Source organism: Schistosoma mansoni (assembly GCF_000237925.1).
Source record: "Schistosoma mansoni, WGS project CABG00000000 data, supercontig 0223, strain Puerto Rico, whole genome shotgun sequence".
NCBI classification, from domain to species: Eukaryota; Metazoa; Platyhelminthes; class Trematoda; order Strigeidida; family Schistosomatidae; genus Schistosoma; species Schistosoma mansoni.
The window spans coordinates 129,254-155,514 of record NW_017386089.1 but is presented as its reverse complement, the minus strand read 5'-3'; the positions used below and the strand labels follow the sequence as shown (position 1 = coordinate 155,514).

The following is a 26,261-nucleotide window of genomic DNA, read 5'->3' as shown; positions in this document are numbered from 1 at the left end:
TTCTTTTATTGTTTAGGTCGTTATGAAAAGTTTCTTTCTACTTGTTTACTTTTGTATTGAATATTCTAGTGAAGAAATATAAAGTTTATCTTATTTGATTCAATGATTAGACTACCAGATGGTACATGAATTCTATCACATGATAAAAGGGAACATTTTAATGTTATTTCATCATTATTTACATAGATTCATCATTATTGATAAGGTCAAATTAATGTTTTAAATAGAAAAATAGATTGATTTGTCTGAAACTTATCAAATTAATGTAAAACACATAAGATTTATGAATATCTAACAATCATTAGATTAAAATTCTCATACCCTATAGGGAAGGTATATGTGAGCAACATCAAGTAAATTTCTCATTCCCCTATTCTTTATAAGTAAATAGCTTTTTCACATAATCTGTAGAAATAACTCTTTCACAATTCATCTATCCATTAAATATTATAACCAATTATCAATCTATTACATTATCATTATCATTATTAATCGTAATATAAAGAATATTATCTAACAGATTAAGTCTATTTTTATAACAATAAAAGCAGATGATTGTCTTATCTCAATTAATCAGTAGTAAATTCAATTCATGTCGTAAAACTTACTGTTTTTTTTGATAAGTTAAAGAAAATTTATATTGAGAATATTCATTCTTAGTATTCGTAATGTTATTAAATTACTTTGATTTGAGAAACAATATTATTTACATAGACAAAGTAATTCAGTTATAATGACTAGTCTCAAGAGGTATTTCATGGAGTTCTAATGAGAAGCAGTAACCAGTGAAGTTCAACCACGTCTGATGTGAGATAATAAATCACTGAAGACATTGGTGAATGGTTGCTCAATTTCGTGGATTGTTTGGAGTTAGACATTAACACCGTTGGATGCCGGCCAGATCAGTGGTTTTAGTGGTTAAGCGCTCGCACGCGAAACTGATAGGTTCTGGTTTCGAATCTCATGAGGCGGGTTCCTGGATGTGCACTGCTGAGGAGCCCAACAATAGGACGAAACAGGTGTTTAGTGCTTCCAACTTTTCCATGGTGGTCTAGCTTCAATTGATTCATGATCTTAACTATTGAAATTAAAAAAATTGTTTAAAATTCCAAACTCTATTAACTGATAGGACAAATGGATTGGAGTTAGTAGTTGAAAGTAGAACGTATGTTTTGGCTTATTCAGGATTCGTCAGCCGATCATGACTCCATCCTAGTTTTGATGTATATGCCTAGACTTGAATCTAGTATCTTTCCCTTCAAATGCAAGCGCATTACCCACTGAACTACTAAGTTAAGAAAACTATCAGCTTGTTCAACAGAGATAATGTGTACACCGTTATTAGTAAGGGTTCTAATTATATCATTGTTAGAATTATTGAATGAATTTTGACCAATCTTCCTTATATATGTGAATAATATACGAAATATTTTGGTATTGCCATCTTCAAATACTACTAATCTTTAAGAAAATTACGATATGTAGACTATAAACTGGTTTTCATATATATACAACTTAAAATAAAGGTAAAAACGCTGGGCTTCATGTATCTAGTATTTCATTTCTTATATTGCCAATAAACTGAAATAAAATTCTATCCTGGGGTATCAAATTCTAATCAGCCAAACAGATTATTCTTATTGGTATGAATTAAAGTACCGTTTAAAGGAAGAAGAAATTGGATAACAGGTGGGTAAAATTAGAAATTATGTGTACTGGATTTAGTAAACAACAGATAGTAAATGAAGATAGCAGAATAGTAAAATCAGTGATTTATTTCAATAAGGATAGATTCCAATTAGTTCTTGCTAGAGCAAAACAAAATAGAAGTTTTCATAGTTTAGATCAACGACTGGTTTTATTTAAACAAACATTGAAAATTAAAAGGCATTAGACATCTGTTCGATTCTAGTATGGAAATCTTTAGCAATATCCATGCGTGACCACATCAGGGATCTAAACCAGGGTCATACGTCTTGCAATAAGCACTTAACCATGCAGGAGATGTGAAAGTTATCTATAATGAGAAAAAGAGGATAATTATACGATATTGGAGATTTAATTAAAGTTAAAGACATGCATCTTTAGTTGCTGGTTCAATGGTTTAAGGATTAAGTACGCTCAGTGAAACCGAAGGTCTTATATTCAAACTACCATGGGGTGGAGGCTTCGCACAGCTAACTAGTCTCATATTAAAATAAAACAGCTATTCATTTCATCCTGGTTTCCAGAAACTTCATACTGAAACAAAATATTTCCCATTCTGAATTATCAGATAGCTTGTTGATAAGATTGTCAAGGTTGGATTTGATAGTATTAAATAAATTTAGCATTGGTTAGAAAGTTAATAAAAAAATATATCCTTAATTGATAATAATGTTGATCTTAACAGGCGATGATTATTTTTAGTACGGCTATACATTTCATACAGAAATGATGACTAAGACTGCCGTAGACAATGGTTTAAGATAAAATTGCAATTGGATCAATTTACAATTTAATGGAATAATGTGTGTTAATAGTATATTTGTAGTACATATATTAGAGATACATTAAGAATTTATCTTCATTGAAGTTAATGTCTGACCTTTACCAGCAAACAACAGTTAAATATGATTTACTTGAAGTAATATACATCTTTGTCCAAATATTATTTATGTCTCAATATTTTACATAAAACAGCTAGTGTATGTATAAGAATCAACTTATCAATAAAGCTTGGACATGAGTGAAATTAACATTTAAATATGTGAATGGTATGTTGCTATTTACTGTTCAAGTAATTTCAAACATGAAAGTATAACATCACCGTAGACTGTGTAAGAAATGTTATGTGTTAGAAATGCTTACCCTTTCATCTTTTACATTGAATATATATAGGGGCTGGTACTATGTCAAGCCCATATAGGTCGTTCTTGTCTCTGAACAGATTATTCTATTCATTCTTCTCAAGCTACATTTTCACCCTGTCACCTATTCGCTTATGTATGTGTTTGCATTTCCCATCTTACTCATCAAATGTCTGTAACTTTGTCTGACCATAAATATCGAGTTGGCTTAAATGCCTTCTTCATTGCGTCTCACTTCGTTTTGCTTCACTCTTTCTTCTTCGCACCACCAGGAGTGGAGCCTACGGTTTAATTTGGGATCCAGATAAGTTCAGCTGACAAGTTTTAAGTAATATGAAGCATCGTCCTAAATTTCACTTCTAACCATTAACTAACTTTACTAAAATACTTGTAACAAAAATGCAATGTTAAGACAATCCACTGAAAATTCTTGTATACCAAAGGAGACCAATCATTTTAGTTCTTAAAAACAGAAACGGGAAAGTTCAAACACTTATGAACAGATATGATAATTGTCTGACCAGTTACATTTTCTTCGTTGTTAGCCGAATTGTGGTAGATTAGAATGAATGAATGAGTGATAGAAAGATTTTTATCTACCCCTTCCAGCCAAACATAGTTGGTGAAGCCAGTAGGTTCTTCTGGATAAGAAGCATAGATAGAAGCAAGGCACAACTACCGGGGAACAGTAGTCCTTTCTGCGATAGATTTTTTAGTTTATAGCTTTGCTTCTCGTCATGTGATTTCTGACCAATGGTATACCAAATGGCAGTGGCTAATTATCCCTCAGGGTGTTGTTATGATCTTTTGTAATTTGCATAGTCTGATGCATGATTTTGTGTGTATGAATTAAGTCTTATTTGTTGGATGTGCTCTGTATATATTGAGTGTGACATAACTGGATATAACTCTTCAGTCAACCAGCATTGAAAATAATTATAATAGTTCTTGCGTTAGTCAAATTATGTTAATATATGGATCATTGAATAGATCACACTGGAATCTAATTAAGACATTTTTAACTTATATCATGAAATGACAAGAAATATTTCAAAGTTCAGATAAATACATTTTGGGATATTTGAATTTGTGTACGATGGGTGATTTGATTCAAAAGCTTGATGATCAGTCTGGTAAAAGTCAGCGGATATAAGAGTATCACTTTGAATTCATACATCTGATATCTTGTAACATGTACATTGATCAATCATTTGGTTCAAAAGATGTATTCCAATATATGTACAACACAGAGGCGATTACACATTTATATATTACCATTAAAACTATACAATAATAATTATTATTAATACTAATAGTAGTTATAGTTATACCAACACACATTGAGGAAATCACCCAACTGCGTCACAAGGCAAGCCCTCACATGGAATCCTGAAGCCAACGAAGAAGAGGAAGACCAAAGAACACATTACACCGAGAAATGGAGACATACATGAGAAGAATGAACAAAAACTGGATAGAACTAGAAAGGAAGGCCCAGGACAGAGTGGTTTGGAGAATGCTGGTCGGCAGCCTATGCTCCATTGGGAGTAAGTAAGTAAGTAAGTAAGTAAGTAAGTAAGTAAGTAAGTAAGTAAGTAAGTAAGTAAGTAAGTAAGTAAGTAAGTAAGTAAGTAAGTAAGTAAGTAAGTAAGTAAGTAAGTAAGTAAGTAAGTAAGTAAGTAAGTAAGTAAGTAAGTAAGTAAGTAAGTAAGTAAGTAAGTAAGTAAGTAAGTAAGTAAGTAAGTAAGTAAGTAAGTAAGTAAGTAAGTAAGTAAGTAAGTAAGTAAGTAAGTAAGTAAGTAAGTAAGTAAGTAAGTAAGTAAGTAAGTAAGTAAGTAAGTAAGTAAGTAAGTAAGTAAGTAAGTAAGTAAGTAAGTAAGTAAGTAAGTAAGTAAGTAAGTAAGTAAGTAAGTAAGTAAGTAAGTAAGTAAGTAAGTAAGTAAGTAAGTAAGTAAGTAAGTAAGTAAGTAAGTAAGTAAGTAAGTAAGTAAGTAAGTAAGTAAGTAAGTAAGTAAGTAAGTAAGTAAGTAAGTAAGTAAGTAAGTAAGTAATAGTTATACAAAGATTTAAAGAAATATATAAAATGAAACTGACTATTTTATCATAAATATATAGGATATTCTCTCATTCATTTATCTTAATGACAAGCGATATAGATGTTATCATAGTATTATCTTTAAACCTAAGTGATTATAACATCCACTAGCGTAAGTGATGACTATGAAGAGACTGACAATAATTAGTTTGCTAACAATTAAACGAAAACTAATTTACTCTTATCTGATAAAACATCTTTTCTATTATTATCTCATAATTTCTAAAAATTCCATACAAAAGTTCTTTGTTTGATTCATTTAGTATTACGGGTCACAAACATAATTATTATCTGTCACGTAAGATAGAAGTGAATATTATCTGTTTATGAACCGTTATTATTTGTATACGTGAGTATAAATTGATATCATTTTTTGATAGTAGCTAGCACTGGGAACCAAGATGCGAGTCTAGTCCTGTTTAAAACCTGTCACTTGCTTACACCTGGACCCTAGCGCACATGTTAACGTGAGGATAAGAGAACTAGATGATCTAAGCTCATCCAAATAGTTGTATTCAGTGAAAAATTAGTGGCCAACTGAACACTTTATTTCAGTGAACAACACATTGGATGTTGAAGCAAAAGGTGTTGTTTCCGAGCCCTAACGGAACCATTAACACTAAGATACAGATACACTGATCTGGTGAGTTGCAAATATTACTAATCAGATGTCCGAGATTCCATTATCAAACATAATCCATGTATAGTTTGGTCCATATTGTTACTATCAATCTCAATTTTGTTGTTATATATTTGCACACATGGTTTATGAATTATTTATTCATTTCATTATTCATACGATACTTTTTCCATACATCATACTTGTAGACAAGCTCTCAACAAACTATATTTACACGTAACTTTATCATAAGTTTATTTACCTAATTCTTATTCTAAGTAAAATTGATCGGTAACAGGTCAGTGATGAATGTCATTTGAGTCTAGTCATTTTTAGTTATGATGGAATTCTATCAATTAGGCTGCAGTGTTGCCAATGTTCTAAGTGACTAAGCATCGCATCTACTGTATTATAGTTTTAAGTCGTTCAGAAAACCATGAACATATGTTTTGTGCCATTTAGCACTCGGTAGCAGGGTGAACCTATAATTTTGAGGGGACTTATGATATATGACGGATTCGGTCGCATGTTATCTAGCTACTCAATCAGTGGAGTTACCACTGAATTATTTGTCTTGTGACTGAACTCCTGTAGCGTTTCTTGTTGACTACCCTAAACTAACTGACGACTCTTATTTTCTTAATTACATTGACTTACATATATTTAAAATTAAATTTTTCATTTAATAAATGTAAAGCCTGATAAAATATTACTGAAAATCAGCATATACTTAAATTGTGTTAAAAAAACTTGTATAGCATTTTTATCTTTTAAAATAAAAGATATTTTAAGGTGTATCGGAATCCTACTGCAGGTACATCAAGCTGACGATTCCCAAATAGGACGAAGCGCGCGTCCTGGATTCCACTGCTAGCCACTATCCATCTTTGCCTACTGTGAAAATTTTAAAATTTTCATGTATTTGTTCCTCGAAACATTGAAATTTTCCAAAGCTATGGTAACAGTTAGGTCATCATTAAGATAATGATACCTATCAAATAATGAATATGAAATAATATCAGTCAGTCAGCTACAACGTAGGACCAGGCACATATATTCATCGGTCCAAGTTGCCATACCTCATCAGTACAACAAGATGAACACCGGATTCATAGAAATAGTTATTTAAGTGGTGGTAGTATATAAAAGATAGGTTGTATATAAGGATATAGTATAGGAAGGAAAAAAGTTATGAAGCAATTTTAATCTTAAGGTTTAAGGGAAGACAGGGATTGTATACACCTACGCCATCGTGATCGATTCTGAGCCATGTTACCCAGAGTCTCCAACCAATGGGTACGATAGTTACCCGTACCCCAACCAGGTAGTCTGCATCTGCCAACATAGCTCAGACTAGAAGTTAGTGACTTCAAGCACTGATGCCACGTTTTGGTTTGACCACCTCTAAATCTCTTCCAACCATCCCCTACACTAGTCAGCATTGTGCGTCGTGATATTCGGTGTTCAGGCATACGTAACACGTGGCCCAACCACCTCAGTCGATGAAGATTCATAATCTCATCAACTGATTCACCATCATTCCCCAATACCCTGCGTCTAACCTCACTATTACTTACCCGGTGATCCCAGCAGATACGAGCAATATTCTAAGGCATCTGTGGTCAAATACTAGTAACTTACGAGTATCTTCTACTCTTAATAGCCATGTTTCACAGTCATAAAGTAGGACAGAGCGAACTGCTGCGCAGTATACTCGTCTCTTAGTTGGTAGACGGACATCACGTTTTCGCCATAGGTGACGTAAGTTGGCAAAAGCTAAACGAGATTTTTGAATCCGTGCTGAGATTTCGCCAGACATTAACTGATTACGGCTGGTCAGGCTTCCAAGATAAATGAAGTTGTCGACGCGTTCGACTACTTCACTCCCTATCCTTAGTTCAGGTGTTGACACAGGCCAGTCCTGAAGCAACAATTTACATTTGGATGGGGAGAAACGCATCCTAAACATCCTGGCATTATTAATGAGTTCCAACAGAAGACTCTGCATTTTGTCAGCGTCTTCACCAAACAGGACTATGTCATCTGCGTATTCTAAGTCGCTTAGTGGTCCCCCTGGTAGGAGATCAATTCCTGAAAATTCAGTCGAAGAGAGTGTTATTCCCAGCAATATGTCTATAATGAAGTTAAACAAAAATGGGGATAGTGGACATCCTTGTCGGACACCACTTGAGGTTGCGAAATCAGACGACAGTTCACCATAAGCTCTCACTCGACTGGTAGTGTTCGAGTAAAGAGCCTTCAAAAGGTTTATGTACTTCTCAGGTACACCTTTTAATGACATACACTACCACAGAACCTCTCGGTCTACAGAGTCAAATGCTGCTTTCAAGTCAAGAAAAACTATCATTGTCGGACGCCGATAAACATGTCTGTGCTCTAAAACCTGACGAATGGTGAATATGTGGTCGATACAGCCACGACCAGGTCTGAAGCCAGCCTGATTTTCTCGTGTTTGCAGTTCACGAGTCTTAGTTAGGCGCCCGATAATTATTGAGACTAGTATTTTAGATGGTATGTTAGTCAGACTAATCTCTCTATGGTTATCGCAGGATGATTTTGGCCCCTTCTTATATATTGGGACAATAAGTGATTGTGACCAGTCGGATGGGATTACGTCCAACTCCCAGATTTTAGCTGAAATATTAGTCAACATAATCGCTAAAACTGGAACACCATATTTAGAGACCACTCGAGTCAATCCATCCGGACCAGCTGCCCTTCCACATTTCAGATTAGTTATAGCCTTTTGAAATTCGACTACAGTGGGGGAACCTACTTCAATGTTTCATTCAGACTGTCTGGGAATAGTGGATAGTTGTAGAGTAGCTGAAGGCCAGCTGGACTGCTCCTTAAAGTGTTCTGCCCATCGTTCTAAGCATCTGGGCTGAGAGTAGATAAGGGTTCCGTCTTTTTTCGAGATCGTTTCACTTACACTTGACTTATTAATTCCGGTTTCTTTTATTGGTCTGAAGAATTGCCTGGTGTTGCCTACAGCCGCTGCCTTTTCCATCTCTTGTGCTTTCGTTGCCCACCACTGCTCACGATCGTTCCTTAGACTTTTAGTCAACCTACATTTGATTTGTTTACGCTCTTCGTCGTGTTCAGAGCCTGATGGGGTGAGTTTACGCGAATCCATCAGTGAAATAGATTTGGAAGAAATCCAAACAAGTATTCCAATACAAGCGACAATCTTCTATCGAGCCTCTCCAACGATGACTGATGACAATATGGTCTATTTGAGTCCATCGTTGGTTTGGTGTAGGTGGTCGCTATGTTAGACGATGTCTCTCCTTATGTTTAAAGTTAGTGTTTGCTAAAAATAAACGATTGTTTGAGCATAGTTGCAAATAATAACAATATAATAATAATATAATGTATAATAATATAATAATGATATAAACTTCTTACTTTCATAATGATCACTTTAATCAGAAATTTCTTTCTGGGATTGTAGTAACTAAGATACTGCTTACAGTTAAACAACTGTCATACTTTCTGTGACATATTATTTTTTCTTAATTAGAAATATATACAGTATCTTTAATCAAGTACTTTCCCACTTTTCTGATTTAAACTAACCTTATCTCCACCAATCTTACATTAGATGTTTAAGCTCATTATTGAGTACTTTATTGCAGTCATAGTTTATTCATATATTCATTCATCTGGGAATAAAAAAATTACACCAGTATTCATGACCCTCCACGTAGTCGCTAAATTATTTTCAATTTTGAAAATTTTAATTTTCCAACATTTGTTGTCATTCATTGCAGCTTTTATTATGTGTATTATGAAAGATTAATGAAGCTTAGCTTTTTGTTTCTATTATGTTTTACCTAGTTGCATAATCTAAAAATGATGTCCTGTTATTGGGGTTTGACTAAAACGGTAATATTATGAATGTTTAATGTTGCTATAAAAATAATTGTTATTTTAGCCTTCAATATCTTAATGTTATTGCGATGTTTGTAATATGATCATGATACTTAGTTTATACTTATTCCTGTTGGTTACTATGGGTCGTAAAATGCTAGAAATACTGTGATGTTCAGTTATTCCTTTGTATTTTTTTGAGAAATAAAGAGTTGATTAGAAGTGCTGTCTTCACTCTATTCTTGTTCGAGTGTAGGTTTCACTGTTTTGGTGTCATTTTCTAGCTATTTCTTGTTAGTTATAACTACATATTAAAGATATATCTTGCAGTGCCGTGCTCCGTTAATCGTTCACCTCGATAATCGGTATAATACCAATCTTAGCAGTGCATAAAATCAGAAGGCAAAGAGAAGCGACAGCTACAGTTTATTACCAAATAACGCAGGCCGGAAAGCTATAAGCACATTAACAAACATCAGCGAGTAAAGCAAAAATGACACGCATTGAAGATGGAGGATAAGCCAACTCACTCTAACCAAGCGTTAATCAATATCTATAGTCAGATAAAAATAAATGACAGGCATGTGATAAATAAGATAAGAAGTATACACACATATAAAAAATAGTCAGGGTTAATAAGTGAATAATTAACAATGTCAAAACGGGACTGATGATGGATAGGTAAATTAGCTTGTCCAGGAGCTAGAATAAAGTATATGAGCTTAACATACCAACTGACACTACAATTTCACCAGTCTTCATTCTGGAACACAACCAAATTATACAAACTATATCATGTTTAAATTGCATATCTCGAAAGATCAACTTTGTATATTTCTGCTCCAACTACTTGATGTAACCAAAGTTTGTAAAACTGATTCACTTAAACAAAAGCTCTAATTAACTTTAAAAAATGTTTAATAATTTCGGTATTTTTTTTTAAAGTGATAAGCCAATAGATTCGTTTAGAAGAAGTAATTCCCACTTTCTGAATTCTCTTTGTAATCAACACTCATAAATTATAATTATTCTTTATAGAATAATAATTAACTTTTCCCGAATAAAGAGTTTTCACAGTGTTAGCTTGAGTGAAAACGAATTCTTCAAGTTAATAGAAGAACATTAAGAAATGGCAGAAACTATTTTATTTTTAATGAAGTGTAAGTCTTAGATTTGGAGCTGTGATATTTTAATTTATAGAAAAAAACAAAAAATTTTTTGATAAATTTTACTGAGTTACAATTGAATTTTATAATAAAGTATAAAAGTTAAAATAACTGTATAGATAAATTCACTGAGTATTATTTGGTTGAATCTTCCCATTGATGTTTAGGACTATAATTGATCAGTCTCTTATTGACCATATGTGTATACTGTGCGTATTGCCTCGATATAGCCTTTGATCACAAGCATTATAAGCAAAGTAGGATAGTAGCTAGCAGTGGAATCCAGGACGCGCGTTACGTCCTATTTCGGACTCGTCAGCTGGATGTACCTGCATCCCAAAGTTGATATTCAATACGGAACTCAAACCCAGTACCGTTCTCTTGTGACTAGAGACAATATCGAGGCAGTCCGCACATATACCTACAAGAGACCGATCAATTGCAGTCTTAAACAACAGCAACAACAACAATAGGAAGATACAAACAAACAACCCCCAAGTGAATTTTATTTTGTTACATTTGTAGTGTTTCATGTAGTATGTATTAACAGTACAAACTTCATTTGTTCGTATAACACATTTCGAGCAAATGATATCCGATTTTAATACAAAGTGTTTCAAATTTTTGCCATATGTTTATTCTACTGAAAAATATTCTGGAACATTCATTATTTCATTCAATCTAATTATCTTTCACGCTTCTTCCAGATTTACTGTTTACCTGAAATTGTCTTTATAAATCTTTAATTAGTTTTTGTCTGATCTAATGTGATATCAAGTAACAAATGGTGCTTGATAATTAGAAATGGTTTTTTCTTCTTATCATCTCATAAAATATTCTAGTTATGAATTCTTGTGTTTATGAATGTTAAGCTGAATTTCATGAATGACATACCACTTTGTATTGTAGTAGTGTCGGTTACTATGTTAAGCTTACATACCTTATTCTAGCTTCCGGACAAGCTAACTTATTCATCCTTTTTGAGTCAAATTTTGACCTTGTTAATTATTCACTTATTAACCCTGACTACTTTCATATGAGAGTATGTGTGTGTACACTACGTATCTTATTTATCACATATCTGTAACTTATTTTCATCTGGCTATAAATATTGATTAACGCTTGATTAAATCGAGTTGGCTCACATGCTTTCTCCCTTGGGCATCGTTTCACTTCGTCCCTCTAATTATCTGTCCAAATCAATGAGTGTACAAAATAAACGTATTCAAGAGTCTATTCTCGTATTTGACTTATTTAATTCCGTTGTTCACGAACGCGGATTAAGTCGATAATTACGCACTAGAATAGCCGACATGTGTATTTTGATAGCATACATACGATCCAATTAGGGTTAGATATCGGACCACTTAAGTATGAGGTCATCATAATTTACTCTGGCTAGAAAATGTTAAAAATAGTTTCTAGCATTCTGATTTAATGAATATTTTTTTCATCCCTTGTTCATTTTATACATATACGAAAAAAATTGTAACATATATTAATTCATGTAGCTCATACTAATGCTGGTAGTATGCTAGATACTGGTGAATAGTGAAGACAGATTTTGTTTTTGGTGTGAATGTTATGTAAATCATAATAAATGAGTAAAATGTTAAGATTTCTGCTTTCTACGCAATAGAAATTACAGTATGTAAAACTTTAGAAGGTTTTAAAGCATAAATGAATGAAGAAGAACAACAGGACTAAGAACTATATCAAACATAGAACTATAAGGATTAAAGATTCTTGTTCAACACTCAACATGAATGTAATTGACTTTTATTGAGATCATGAAGTGATCCTGAACTTTGAATCCGAAAGGGAAGTGGAAAAGAGGAGGGCCAAAGAACACATTACGCCGTGGAATAGAAGCAGATATGAAAAGGTTGAATGATAACTGGAAACAACTGGAAAGGATTAGATGGGTTAGATGGAGGAAACTGGTGTGTGGCCTATGCTACTCCACTAGGGGTAAGAGGCGTAAGTAAGTATGAACTGATCAATGCTAGACAAAGACTGGAAACATGGTATTACTAGACGCCAGTTTCATCCTAGTTTTGGAATGCTCACCAGTGCAAATTAACGATCCCACACATGGGATGTGAACACAAGACATTCGATTTCGCGTGAACGCCCAATATATAGACCACTGAGTCGGAATCCGACAGTGTTCATGTTAAAAATCAACCAATCCATCTTCCATTTTATTCGGTGTGTAACTGCCTGACATTTCACACGGTTGAACTGCACTGTTCACGGCTTCATACCAGACCTCAGGAAATTACCTTTTGAAGCTAATCACTAGTGAGTATGTGGTAACAAAGTCGCAATAGTCTTCATAAGGCTATATTGATATTAAGTGATATTTTCAGTCAATCGTGATTAGACGATGAATGTCTACAGATCAAAATACAACATATCATTAAAGGTAAGGTTCAGTGTAAAATACTGATTATGTTTTCAGGAACTTTACGTTGTAAGAACAATGAAACAAATAATTCATTAATTATCATTTATTTTAAATCGGCAAATCTCTTTTCAGTGATAGTAAGCAATTTTAATTTATTATCCTGGTTATTCTGCCTGGAGAATTATTTCTTTTATATTAGGATTTCTTCAGAATTACTTATACATATATCTTTTTTAATAATAGGTATCTGAGGAAGAATAAGAGCTTAGATGTTATGTCCCTTCTCAAGTATATCGAAAAATTCTCGTTTGTGTTTATTTAGGAAATAGAAGTATTTCCAAAGTTGTTCATTAATAATATGATATTATATTCATGCCAATAAACAACTGAATGTCGATAATGAAACCAATTAAAAGTTTTCCATAAGCTTGATCATCATTACAATAAAATTTATAGAATGTAGCGTCTATTAATATGTGAATCAACAATTATTAATGTCGTTGCTATATGAATATGAATAAACAAATGACTAATGCCCGGAAGCACTGGACGGCCGTTTCGTCCTATTCTGTGACTCCTCAGCAGTGCGCATCCACGATCCCGCCTCGCGAGATTCGAAACCAGGATCTATCAGTTTCGTCAGTGAGTGCTTAACCTCTAGACCACTGAGCCGGCATCCAATGGTGTTAATGCCTAACTTCAACCGCTTCAAATGCTTCTAGTGAGAAGCAGTGACCAGTGGGTTTCAACCAGGTCTATTGTGAGATAGTAACTCACTGAAGACAATGGTGGATGCCGGCTCAGTAGTCTAGTGATTAAGCGCTCACGCGCAAAACTGATAGGTCATGGGTTGGAATCTCGTGAGGTGAGATCGTGGATGCTCACTGCTGAGAAGTCCCAGAATAGGATGAAAGGGCTATCCAGTGCTTCCAGGTTTTCTATGATGGTTTAGCTTCAATTGATTCATGACCTAAACTATTAAAATTACTACTATCTACTACCACAAAACCACTTCTGATGTATTTGTTTCATTGAATGAATTCAATCAAAGTTTTATAGAAATATTATCTTTGTAGACTATTTATCCATTGAAAATCATTTATTATTGAGTAATGAATAATATTCCCATTTGTTTTGATAGATGATCATTATAAATTGACTTTGATAAAGGCAATTTCTGATATTGTGAATTAGAATATACGTTTTATTCAAAAAAATATATTTTGTTAAAAATGAAATTCTATGATGGAATAAAATAGATTTATGACTTTCATGGTTAATTAATTTTCAGTGATTGATTAATGTGAAATTAAATTAAAGAACTATTGAAAAAATCATAAACTAATAATTGATTTATGAAATATACTCTAGAGACTGACCAGTTGCAGTCCTAAACATCAATGGGAAGATTCAACCAAACAATATTAAGTGAAATTAAACTTCATCCCATTGCACAAACAAGTGGCTTTCAGGACTCGGTAGCTGAATGGATAACGTGATGGCGTTTAAATCGAAAGGTACTGGGTTCAGGTCCCACAGTGAACATCAACTCTGAGATGCAGGTACATCCAGCTGACGAGTCCAGAATAGAGCGAAACACGCGTCCTGGATCCCATAGCTAGCCACTATCCATCTCTACTTATAATGCTTGTGATCAAAGGCTATATCGAGGCAATAAGCACAGTATGCACATATGGTCAATAAGAGACTGATCAATTATAGTCCTAAACATCAACGGGAAGATTCAAACAAACAACACTAAGTGAATATAATCTATTTGATTGTGATTTAAAGTTAAATTGTTTCTTTTGTGACATAAAGGTTCTAAGATAGATCTTATATAAGTTTGTATGTGTATACTGTTAAAGGAAAACTGGATGATCTTGGGTTTCATAATAACTAGTGTGACGAAGGGATATGACATAATCAGTTAGTTATAAATGTTATACATTCTGTCAGGGTACTGATCTCAGTCAGTCAGCTAGAACGTAGGACCAGGCACATATATGCATCGATCCAAGTTGCCATACCTCATTAGCACAACAAGATGAACGCCAAATTCATAGAAGCAGTTAATTTAGTGGTGCTAATATATGAAAGAAAGGTTGTATGTATGGATATAGTTTAGGAAGAAAGACAGATATGAAGCAATTTTAATCTCTTGGTTTAAGGGAAGATAAAGAGTGTATACACCTACGCCATTGTGATCGATTCTGACCATGTAACATAGAGTCTCCAACCATTGATTACGATAGTCATGCGGACCTCAACCGAGTAGTCTGTATCTACTGATCTAAAGTGTAAACAACCTGTAATTTTTATTTATCAGAAGTGAGATGAAAGTGTTACATACAAAATTATTTTTTCAAAAATGTACTTACGTGAAAACTAATGCTTGAGATAGTTTAGATAAAATACATTAAAGTGAAATACTGATCACTTTAGATTCATTATGTATTAACTGAAGTGCATTATACGAATCTTATTTAAAATCTTAATACCATTTTGATAGTTATAATATGATTCAGAGTTTTTTGAGGTTATCAGTTCAAATCTTTCTATAAACTAGATTGAATTTCCAAATTCAGTTAGTAACATTGTATAAAGAAATTGATAGCTTCACGATAAGAAAGTTACTTAGTTACTTAGAACAATCAAAGTGTAAAAAACTTGAAATTTTTTTACCTATGAACGCATCTGCTATTCGATACTCGAAAAATGAAGAGCGTATGATTACTATTAAATGATTCAGGTACTTCAAAAAACTCTATACAAATCAAGTATAAAAGGGAAAAATACTGTCTCATATTTTAAATAATATGATATAATCTAGAAGCTAACATAAAATTGTACGGAGTGAACATCAACTCTGAGATGAAGGTACATCCAGCTGACGAGTCCCGAATAGGACGAGACGCGCGTCCTGGATTCCATTAGCCACTACCCATCTTTACTTATAATGCTTGTGAATTAGGGCAATATCAAGGCAATACTCACAGTATGCACAAATGCCAAATAAGAGACTGACCAGTTGCAGTCTTAAACCTCAATGGGAAGGTTTAAACAAACAATACTAAGTGAATTCATAAAATTGTATAATTGTAAACAATACAGTGTATGAGAAGTGAGACAGTTAACCCGAATTAACATCTCAGTTACCCGAGCGATAAAACGCTTTCGAATTGAAGGACTTTTTAAGTTAGAGTAAAGAAATTAGATTTAATAAGAATATTTTACTTCACTCATTCGTACTTCATTGTGGATTTAAATAATTCCCATTTCTTTATCTGGTTTTGTAATGAACAATATTTCGTCTTTAGTAAGTTTGGTGATGTTTTCCTAGTGTTTTTAACGCGACATGTTCAATTCAGTGACTGAAAGCAAATCTAATGTATGAATACATATGTTTTTATCTATAGGACTTAAACAATTTGCGTGTACCATGGAATTCCAGTCTCAATAATAATATTAGGTTTCTCTCTTTATTAAGTTGATTGATCGAACAATTAAAAACCTTCCTTTTAGGATCTGTCAGATGTTTATACAATACCGGTCTAGTAGTTAGGTAAGTTTTTTCTCTGATATATATTTATGCTTTTATTTATGTTTTTATCGTCAGTATAATTAAGAAAAAGAACTATTCAAATATATATTTGAGAACCATCGACATCCATTGGAAAGTTGCAGGAACTCATTTCAGTTCATACTACTCAATTTTGAATACCAATTTTCTTATTTCAACCGTGCAAATATTTGAAAATCAGTTCACATCAATGTGTTCAAAGTTTATAAAAAACGTCCCCATCAACAAATACATTATCAGGTTGAAGGTTGTTTTGGAATATTTTAAATCACTAATCTAATGGTTAGAAATTTCGTATATCCGATGAAACGTAATAATATCCAAAAGTATCAGATTTTAATTGGTCGAATTCTGATGACTTTCAGGTTTTTTTAAGCCAGTTTAAATATGACATAACAAACAGTAGACATTTGTTCATTTAGTATTGTTTGTTTGAGTCATCCCATTGATATTTAGGACTGCAACTGGTCAGTCTCTTATTGGCATATGTGCATACTGTGCGTATTGCCTCGTTATAGCCTTTGATCACAAGCATTGTAAGCAAAGACGGACAACGCGATGGCATTTGAAGCGAAAGGTACTGGGTTCGAGCCCCAGAGTGGACATCAACTCTGAGATGCAGGTACATCCATCTGGCAAGTCCCGAATACGACGAAACGTGCGTCCTGGATTCCACTGCTAACCACTATCCATCTTTGATTACAGTAGACCATTGTATTACTTCTTAGTATTGATTACTGTCATTTGATATATTCCTTTCCTATTTCTTCAAAGATTCTTTCATGAAAGATTAATAATGTTTCAACACATTTAGCAATTAATTGATTGGTTGTTATTTTTCTTTTAAATAACCGATTCTCATGCAATTATATTGTACCGTTCAGAACATCAATTAACTGGCATCTAACATAACATTAATTGTACGTAGACTAGTGACTAACAAGTAAATCTACTGTCTAAATTGGAGTTTGTCCACAGAAATTAGCTGTATACGTGTTATTATTCAAACTGAGATCAGAATCTAGAACACTTTGTTTCGAAACCTAGAGATTTATAATCGATACCCTGTAGTCATGGCATCTACCAACATTTGTGATATTTATTATCGATTGTTGGAAACTATGCCTTTCTGTAATTGATAGATCAGTTGATGAAGTTGTAAATCTTCATCGACTGAGATGGTTGGGCCACGTGTTACATATGCCTGAACACCGATTACCACGACGCACAATGCTGACTAGTATTGGTAATGATTGGAAGAGATTTAGAGGTGGTCAAACCAAAGCATCGCATCAGTCCTTGAAGTCACTAACCTCTAGTCCGAGCCATGTTAGTAGATGACGACTACTTGGTTGGGGTCTGCGTGACAATCGTAACCATTGGTTGGAGACTCTGGGTGACATGGCTCAGAATCGATCACAATGGCGTAGGTGTATACAATCCCTGTCTTCCCTTGAAATATGAGATTAAAATTATTTCATATCTTTCTTTCTTCCTGTACTATATCCTTATACACAATCTTTTTTTATATTACTGTATTACCACCACTAAAGTGACTACTTCTATGACTTTGTTGTTCATCTTGTTGTGCTAATGAGGTATGGCAACTTGGATCGATGCATATATGTGCCTGGTTCTACGTTGTAGCTAACTGACTGACTGACAAGCTTAGTCGTTTCATGATATAATAAAATCACATAATACATCATCAGCTGTAAAAATGAACGATTTTGTAATTTGTTTATTGAATAATACTTACCATGACTAACAAATTAAAACTAATGATTAGTAACTATTGTCTATGGTCTGCTTAAACAGTTTAATCCAATCTTTATTGATGTAATGAATAAGAAAGCAAATATTTCATTGAGGATTTATTTATTCAGCTTCCATTGAAATACTGTTTACTAGTTACACATCGGCACTTTTAAGTTTTTGAAAAAAAACTTAGTTTTTGTATGAAAAAAACATCCATTTAGTCATCTAACTGACACAGCAGAGCAGCTCCTCGTTTTATCCAGTGATTTGGATTAACACTTGTTGGAAGTAATATCGGTAAAACAAAATTGGTTGAATGTCCAGTTGTAGAAAGTGTACCACGACGTTCACTAGTTTTGTAAACTGGACAACTATATCTAATTAGTTTGGTCGATAATGCCTCAAGTTCCTCGCGAATCATAGGTTTAAGCCAGATAATTGGCATCGGTTCATTTAATATCTTTGGATATTGTTCACCAAGTTCCATGCTTCAGAAAATATATAAAAAAGAGATATGAAAACTGAGTCCAGATTAAACAATGATAAATTAATTAGATGATATGAAACCTTTTAAAATGAAAATGTTTTATCTGGAGTGTGGTCGTTAATATATGCGTATCAACTCTGTTGAATCCTGAGTCTTACTGATTATACTTGACAGTCAGGAGTCACTTCAATTCCTCGATTTAGCCGCCTATACTTTGAAATGGAGACCAATGCAATTCCCATGATGAAAAGTAAGAACACAAAAGAATGGTGCATTGAGAATTGATTAACTCTCCATAACCACGTCCCCAAACTAGTCCTAAATCACGTTATCGATTAACCAAAATAGAATGATTTGCATAATAAATTTAACATACACTAAATCAAATCACAATTAAAGGGAAATATGAAGAGTCACTTTAAAACAATTACAATGAATCTAGTTCATTTGAATCGATATTGAGAATACAATTGTCACAGTGAACGAGTTTCCAACCTAATACTCTAGCTGAAAGTCATCGTAAATCGACGCAAGAAATATTTGTCTAAATAATGTTATTTTGGTATCCCGTCATGTCAGAAAATCATTTCAACATCTTAATTAACGGAAAACTTATGGAATTCAAAACCTTTTCTTTGAACAATTCATATCCATGATATATAAATAAAATAATAATAAATTCAGTGATTATGTACTTAGAAGAATTGTCAGTAAAGTAAAATCAAAAACTTAAGATTGATGGCATACTACTATCTGAAACTTTATGGTAACACTAGTGTTTCAAGAGAAATATCCATTCACCAATTAACGAACCGATATACTGAGCAGTAGTTTGTTTTGTATTACAGTACGAAAAACGTAAAACATTTACGTTTTATCAATTGTCACAAAATAAAAGTATTTCATCTATCATAAAAATTGGTTATAATTGCAGAGGAATTACCTGTCATAGTCCCAACGACATCCATCCAGAAATAGGCCATGAATATAAGCTCCGTTAGGAGGATCTTTAGTTTCTTTATGTGTTGGACGAACCTGATTACATCATATCAAAAAAGAATTAATTTTTTTTAAAGTTCAAATTATGAGATTTACGTGTTTGTCACACAGAGCTACTTTTTATTTCACATGAAGGTAATCACGGATAATAAACTGTTGGTTTTAACATAAATATATAGCACTGTCCTATTTTAATATGTATATAAGCTTATTCAGAGTTAAGTGGAAAATAATTACAATATTTCTATTTATAAGAAATACGTATGTAAACAATTAGACAGACGTAACAAACCCAACGTTCGATGACTGGTTCGCGCCAGGATAATATATTATATTTAATATATGTAAAAGTAAACGTTTACCTATTTATCGTAAATTATAGTATGAAGATGAGGCAATCAGTATCGAAAATAGGGATTCTTGGATATCTGCCCAAAATTCAAATATAACGAATAACGGGCAGTAGAAATATCTTCCTATAATATTCAAAGCGTTTAAAATGATAAAAATCATCTATATTCGCAACCATAAAGGACAACTTATAGTGCTAAATATATAAGATGCTCGATTCTTTAATGTACATTGTACATGGTAGGCAAATCGATAATATCCTTAAATCCTAACTGTGTACTCTCGACCCTATAACAAACGTTAAACCATTTTATGATTTAACTAATCATATAGAGTCACTTTAATTTTTGCGCAGAATTCATTCAATCATTTGACCACAAAGTATGTTTAACCAAAATTGAGATCAGTTCGTTCCTAACCAAGAACAATGTGAGGAATAATTAAAATTTAAATGGATGCTCATAAATGTTCCATTAGATAGATAATCTATGTCCATAAGGGCCATAGTGTTACCAGTAGAAGACTTTAACGGATCCATTAATTATGTAAATTCTGTCTATGGTTTGTAATATTTGCTGTTCATTAGACTATTCATCTACAGAATTTGCCTTCTGATTGGCTGAGAACTGGCTGAAAATTCGTCATTGTTGTTTTAACGTAATCCTTTGTCCATACTCTTATTCTACTCAATTTAGATGTCTTGACTAATTGTTAACAATTTATGACACTAAAATCGATAAATATTGAGCGACACTTAAATACAGCAGTTTGTCATGATATCAAGATAACAAAGAACTAATATGGTCTTTACAAAAGCTAAACAAAGGATTGTTAACATACAAGAGATTTCTTTTGAAGTATATTGAATACTACTGATAAAGTTGAAAAATAATGTATATCTTGCTAAAAAGATATTAAATGAGACTTTTTGAGGTCCGATTTACTTCCAGACGACCAAAAGCGGTCATCAAAGCATCATGTAATATACTAAGTATCTTAGTGAGGAAGATAAAAGTTCTGAGTTGTTAAAAACCATTAAAATATAAAGTATAGTTTCACTCCTAATCCGGTATATTAATACACATATATTGAGTTACATGTAACCGATACATTTATCATGTTATTTTGAAGGATGCATTTGATAATCATTTCCTTTTTAAATTGTGTCATCAAACGATAAGAAAATGATGCAATCTAAGCCATTTCCAAACTAAGGTTACAGGAAAATAATGTCTTCAAGAGCAAAAATCACATTCAAAGTACAAATAAAAACAAACTATAAATTATAAACAAAGATGGACAGTGACTAGCACTGGAATCCAGGATGCACGTTTCGTCCCATCTGGGACTCGTCAGATGGATGTACCTGCATCTCAGAGTTGATGTTCACTCTGAGACTCGAACTCAGTACCTTTCGCTTCAAACGCCATCTCGCTGTCCACTCAGCTACTGAGTCCTGATAGCCACTTGCTTGTGCAATACGGTGCACATATGCCAATAAGAGACTGACCAGTTACAGTCCTATACATCAATGGAAAGATTCAAACAAACAATACTAAATGAATTCAAACTATAAATTATCTTTCATACCAAATACAAATAGTTTTCAATTACTTACTTCAAAATCAAAAGCCAATAGATCAATGGGGATTTTTGTACGACGTGCATAATTTTGCAAAACTCCAGTTAAAAATGCTTGTGTAAAAAAGAATCCAGATACCCAATAAGTTGATGGTTTATCATTAATAAACCATTCCTTAACGGAAATTTTTTGTTTGTTTGTAAGGAAACAAAATGAATAATTATCAGTTAGTGTGTAAACATGATATCATAGTTTATAAATAAACATTTAAACAATAGATTAGAATGGAATTTCAAATGACTTGGAATGGTTTTCTTTTTTATTTACCATTGTGTCTTTAAACAGTGACTTATTTTAAAGTGTTAGAAATCATTCATTTTATTTTCTTCTTACACCAACTTTTTTTGGTATTTTATGTGGAAAGATATTAGATTTCGAATTTATGACCAAAATAAGTGAAGCCAAATTTTGGAGAGAATTTTCAGTCATTAAATAAAATATATTTTTTTTATTTCGATAGATTTTCGGGATTATTGATATTTCACCATTTATTAAGCAAAGATGGATAGTGGTTAGCAGTGGAATTCAGGATGCGCATTTGAAGTGAAAGGTACTGGTTTCGAGTCCCAGAGTGAACATCAACTCTGAGATGCAGGTACATCCAGCTGAGGAGTCCCAAATAGGACGAAATACGCGTCGTGAATTCCACTGCTAGCCAATATCCATCTTTGCTTGCAAACTTATTGTGATTAATCATATTCTTACTATTGCGTAATTTTGATGAATACTATTTTTATAAGTTTATTTTTTTATGTTTTGACCTACTTCCCATTTCTATTTTATCTTTATTTCCTACTATTACTTCTACGATTATTACTACACCAGTTATTTTTTTCACCAGCATTACTTGTTATGGTTAGTTATGTAATCTATTCGATCACTATAACCGACACATAAATTCCCTTAAATGATTAATTAATTTTTATAATTGTATACAAATATTAATGTAAATTAGAGTAGAGTCTAATGGATGTCAAACTGGAAATAGGCTTAGGTCTAATGCTTTCTAGTTTACAGTAGTTAATTTACTAGTCTACTCGTGATGTAAATCTTCATGTCGAACAATCTCCACAACACTATAAATAGGTAAACAGTTTTGTTTGTTTACATGTGTTGTCTTATTAAGCAATGAACGTTTTTAATGATGAAATATGTCTAAAATATAATAAAGGAGAATTTTGGAAAAAACGTTATACCTAAGTTTATCAGATAACTGTAAGTGATAATTCCTAATTATCATACTTGATACTAATACTACATAAACATACTTGAAAGAAGTTTAACCTTGCAAGAAGATCACTGATATATGAACCAAGAGGCTTTAAACTTGGATATGATCGATGTGCCCATAAGGTTGGTAACTTTCCAATAGACAAAGCAGTTGCTAAAGATTCCAAACTATCAGACATAATTGCAAGACCTTTAATTGCTTTTCTAAGATCATTCAATGTTGATTTGATAATTGCTGTTAAACTAAAAATCGAGAATAAAAAAAATAAACTACCTTGGAGTGTCTTTAGTTACATTTCGGTTGTTAGGTACATTACTTTTATCCATTTAAGAAAGATTTTATCCCACAATAATTTTCTGAGGAGTCAGTACTTATCATTATTATCATTACAAAATAGATCTAATGTGACCGGAAGGATAGTAATCTAATATGCTCTTCATTTCATAGGTCAGTCAAGTTTCTACACAATCCTCATAGTATTACTATACACGTCTTGATCCGGGTCAATTTCTTTGCTGAATGCACTTTGAATAAGCTTGTCTTTTTGTGACATGAAACTACGCTATTTGTCAATCAACTGCTTTCGTTTTTTGATATCTATCAACCAAAGGTTTCGGATCAATAAAATAGTTGCCTTCACCACTCTACAGGTCTATCCAAAATAATTCAGACCATTGATCCCACATCCGAATAAGCATGTAATTTTCCTTTATCACAAAGAAAATGAATACTTGTCAGAGTTTCATTAAGCGCGAAATCAAGACTTTATGTATTTGAATTAGAGATTTCAAAAGTATGTACAAAGTCAAGTAAAGATAAATTTGTGATCTTAATTTGGAAGGTTTTATTAGCTGAATTCAGAATCATGTTCGTCTAACATTTTGTCTAACTTTCAAGCTAGAAAATCGCATATCTTAATTCGTCATTTTAAATAAATTTCAAAGCCCTAAGAGAACACTATTCAAACCAAGAGGTATTGTGTATCAAATGTAGTCCTAATGAAAGCTATCTAATATATAGTAGTAAATAGTTAAAATAATTTATTTCTCCAATCATTGAGATATGTGTAGATAACACTTCCAAGTGGTGTTGATTCATTCAATAGATTTTAGAGTTGATATTAGGACTGAAAAATTAAATCTTCTGATGTAAATAATAACAATAAAGGTTACTTATTATCCATAGCATAAAACCAGAAGAATCACAATAAATTAAAACAGATTTCCTTTTCAAGCAAAGATGGATAGTGGCTAGCAGTGGAATACATGACGCGCGTTTCGTCCTGCTTGGGACTCGTTAGCTGGATGTACCTGCTTATAATGCCTGTGAATTAAGTCTATATCGAGGCGATACGCACAGTATGCACATATGCCAATAAGAGACTGACCAGTTGCAGTCCTAAACATCAATGTAAAGAAGATTCAAACAAACAATATCAAGTGAATTTAGACTTCACCCCATTGCACAAGTAAGCGGCTATCAGGACTCAGTATCTAAGTGGATAACGTGATGGTGTTTGAAGCGAACGGCATTGGGTTCGAGTCCCAGAGTGAACACCATCTCTGAGATGCAGGTAGATCGAGCTGACGAGTCCCAAATAGGAAGAGACGCGCGTCCTGTATTACACGGCTAGCCGCTATCCATCTTTGCTTACAATGCTTGTGATCAGAGGAAATATCGAGGTAATACGCACAGTGTGCACATATGTCAATAAGAGACTGATCATTTTCATTAAAAATCTAGGTATTAGAATGCCTCATTGCAAGTTATTAGAAACACTAGAGAAAAATGGTAACTTACGAGAACATCAAAAAATAACCAATGGATTTTGAATGAAAACAACAGAAAGGTGTAGCAAGGCAAAAAAAGAATCTATTTCTTATTGGTACCAAACACTTTGGCTGTTTTAACGATTAGAACGTAATACCATCACCATCATCATCATCATCATCATTATCATCCGAGAAGAGATCTTCTAGTTTAACATTTTTACTCAAAAGCTACTAAATATTTATAATTACTTAATTCTATTCTCGTTTATATTAATAATTCTTATCATCATAAATTTTTCATTAAATATCTTAAAAATTCAATGACAAATAATATGAATAGTTAATTAGCATTATTCTAATGAGTTTATTTACAACAATGTTAATCTAACTAAGAACTACATTGAGACGAATCTATATATAGTTGTGCCTAGGAATGTATGTTTTCCCCCGAAATTTTTTGGAGAGAAAAAAAAGAGAAAAGGAAATAATATATGCAAACTAACCAACGATACTAAACTCGAGTAAACATTTTTTTTGTTTTTTTTAAAAAAATTAAAAAAAGATGTCTACACCGTCTAATTTACATGAATAAATTTTTTGATAAAAAAGAATATTCTACATCAGAAGGTATATTTCTGAAGGATAACAGAGATTTTTGTAACCATTTCATTAATCTTGTATGAATTTGTTACATTTTTATTTTGTTAACTTGATATTCATAGTAAGCAAAATTCGTTAATATAGCAAAAAAAGGAAACCGTGTTGAGATAAGATGGTGGTTGGAGGTGGTCAACAGGAAACCCTGAACCAGGGTTTCATGCTACTTGGCACTGATCAGCAAGGTGTACCTGTAATCTTGAGGGAACTGGTGCTCCCTGACGGATTCGATCCCGTGTCACCTTGTTTCACAGTCAGAGACGTTACCACTGAGCTATTCGGGAAGTGTGTGCTGAGGATAACTGTAAAGAGAAATTGTACCGATTGTGTACATTATACTCATATTTCCTTGAAAGCATATTACATGAAGTCCATTGCATTTTCTTCTATTAATCACAGTTTCTAACTTCAGATATCTCGCTGCTTAGATTAAACCTACTTTTTACTGTTCTTATATTGAGTGATAAGATCATTAGGAATTGCAGATATGAGAAGCATACTGATAAATGTTTTTTTGTTAATTGTCTTATGAATGTGAATTTATTCGACATTTTACATCTTCTGCTTATTTTTTTTCTTTGCTGTAATAATGTTAAAACTAGAAAAGATAAAATCCTGTCGGATGTATGTTACAGACGTCTGTAACAGTCGCTAAAATGTAGTACTGCATAATCAATAATGATTACTTTATGGATAGAAGTAGTTTTGTAATGCTTATCTCATCTACTTTAATGTCAGTAATTTTCGT

The 26,261-nt window shown here is 32.9% G+C and overlaps 1 protein-coding gene across 1 annotated transcript in view; it reads right to left on the bottom strand.

Annotated features, from left to right (window-relative positions):
- Positions 1–18,480: 18,480 nt before the first annotated feature.
- Smp_159840 (dynein heavy chain, putative) overlaps positions 18,481–26,261 on the bottom strand; it is a gene marked incomplete at its 5' end in the record, with an annotated part of 101,258 nt that continues 93,477 nt past the window's right edge. The window contains 4 exons of the mRNA XM_018791954.1: positions 18,481–18,862; positions 19,805–19,896; positions 22,431–22,504; positions 23,118–23,326. Coding sequence (XP_018647275.1) covers positions 18,592–18,862; positions 19,805–19,896; positions 22,431–22,504; positions 23,118–23,326 — 646 coding nt within the window. The 3' untranslated portion in view covers positions 18,481–18,591. The remainder of the gene's footprint in view (positions 18,863–19,804; positions 19,897–22,430; positions 22,505–23,117; positions 23,327–26,261) is intronic.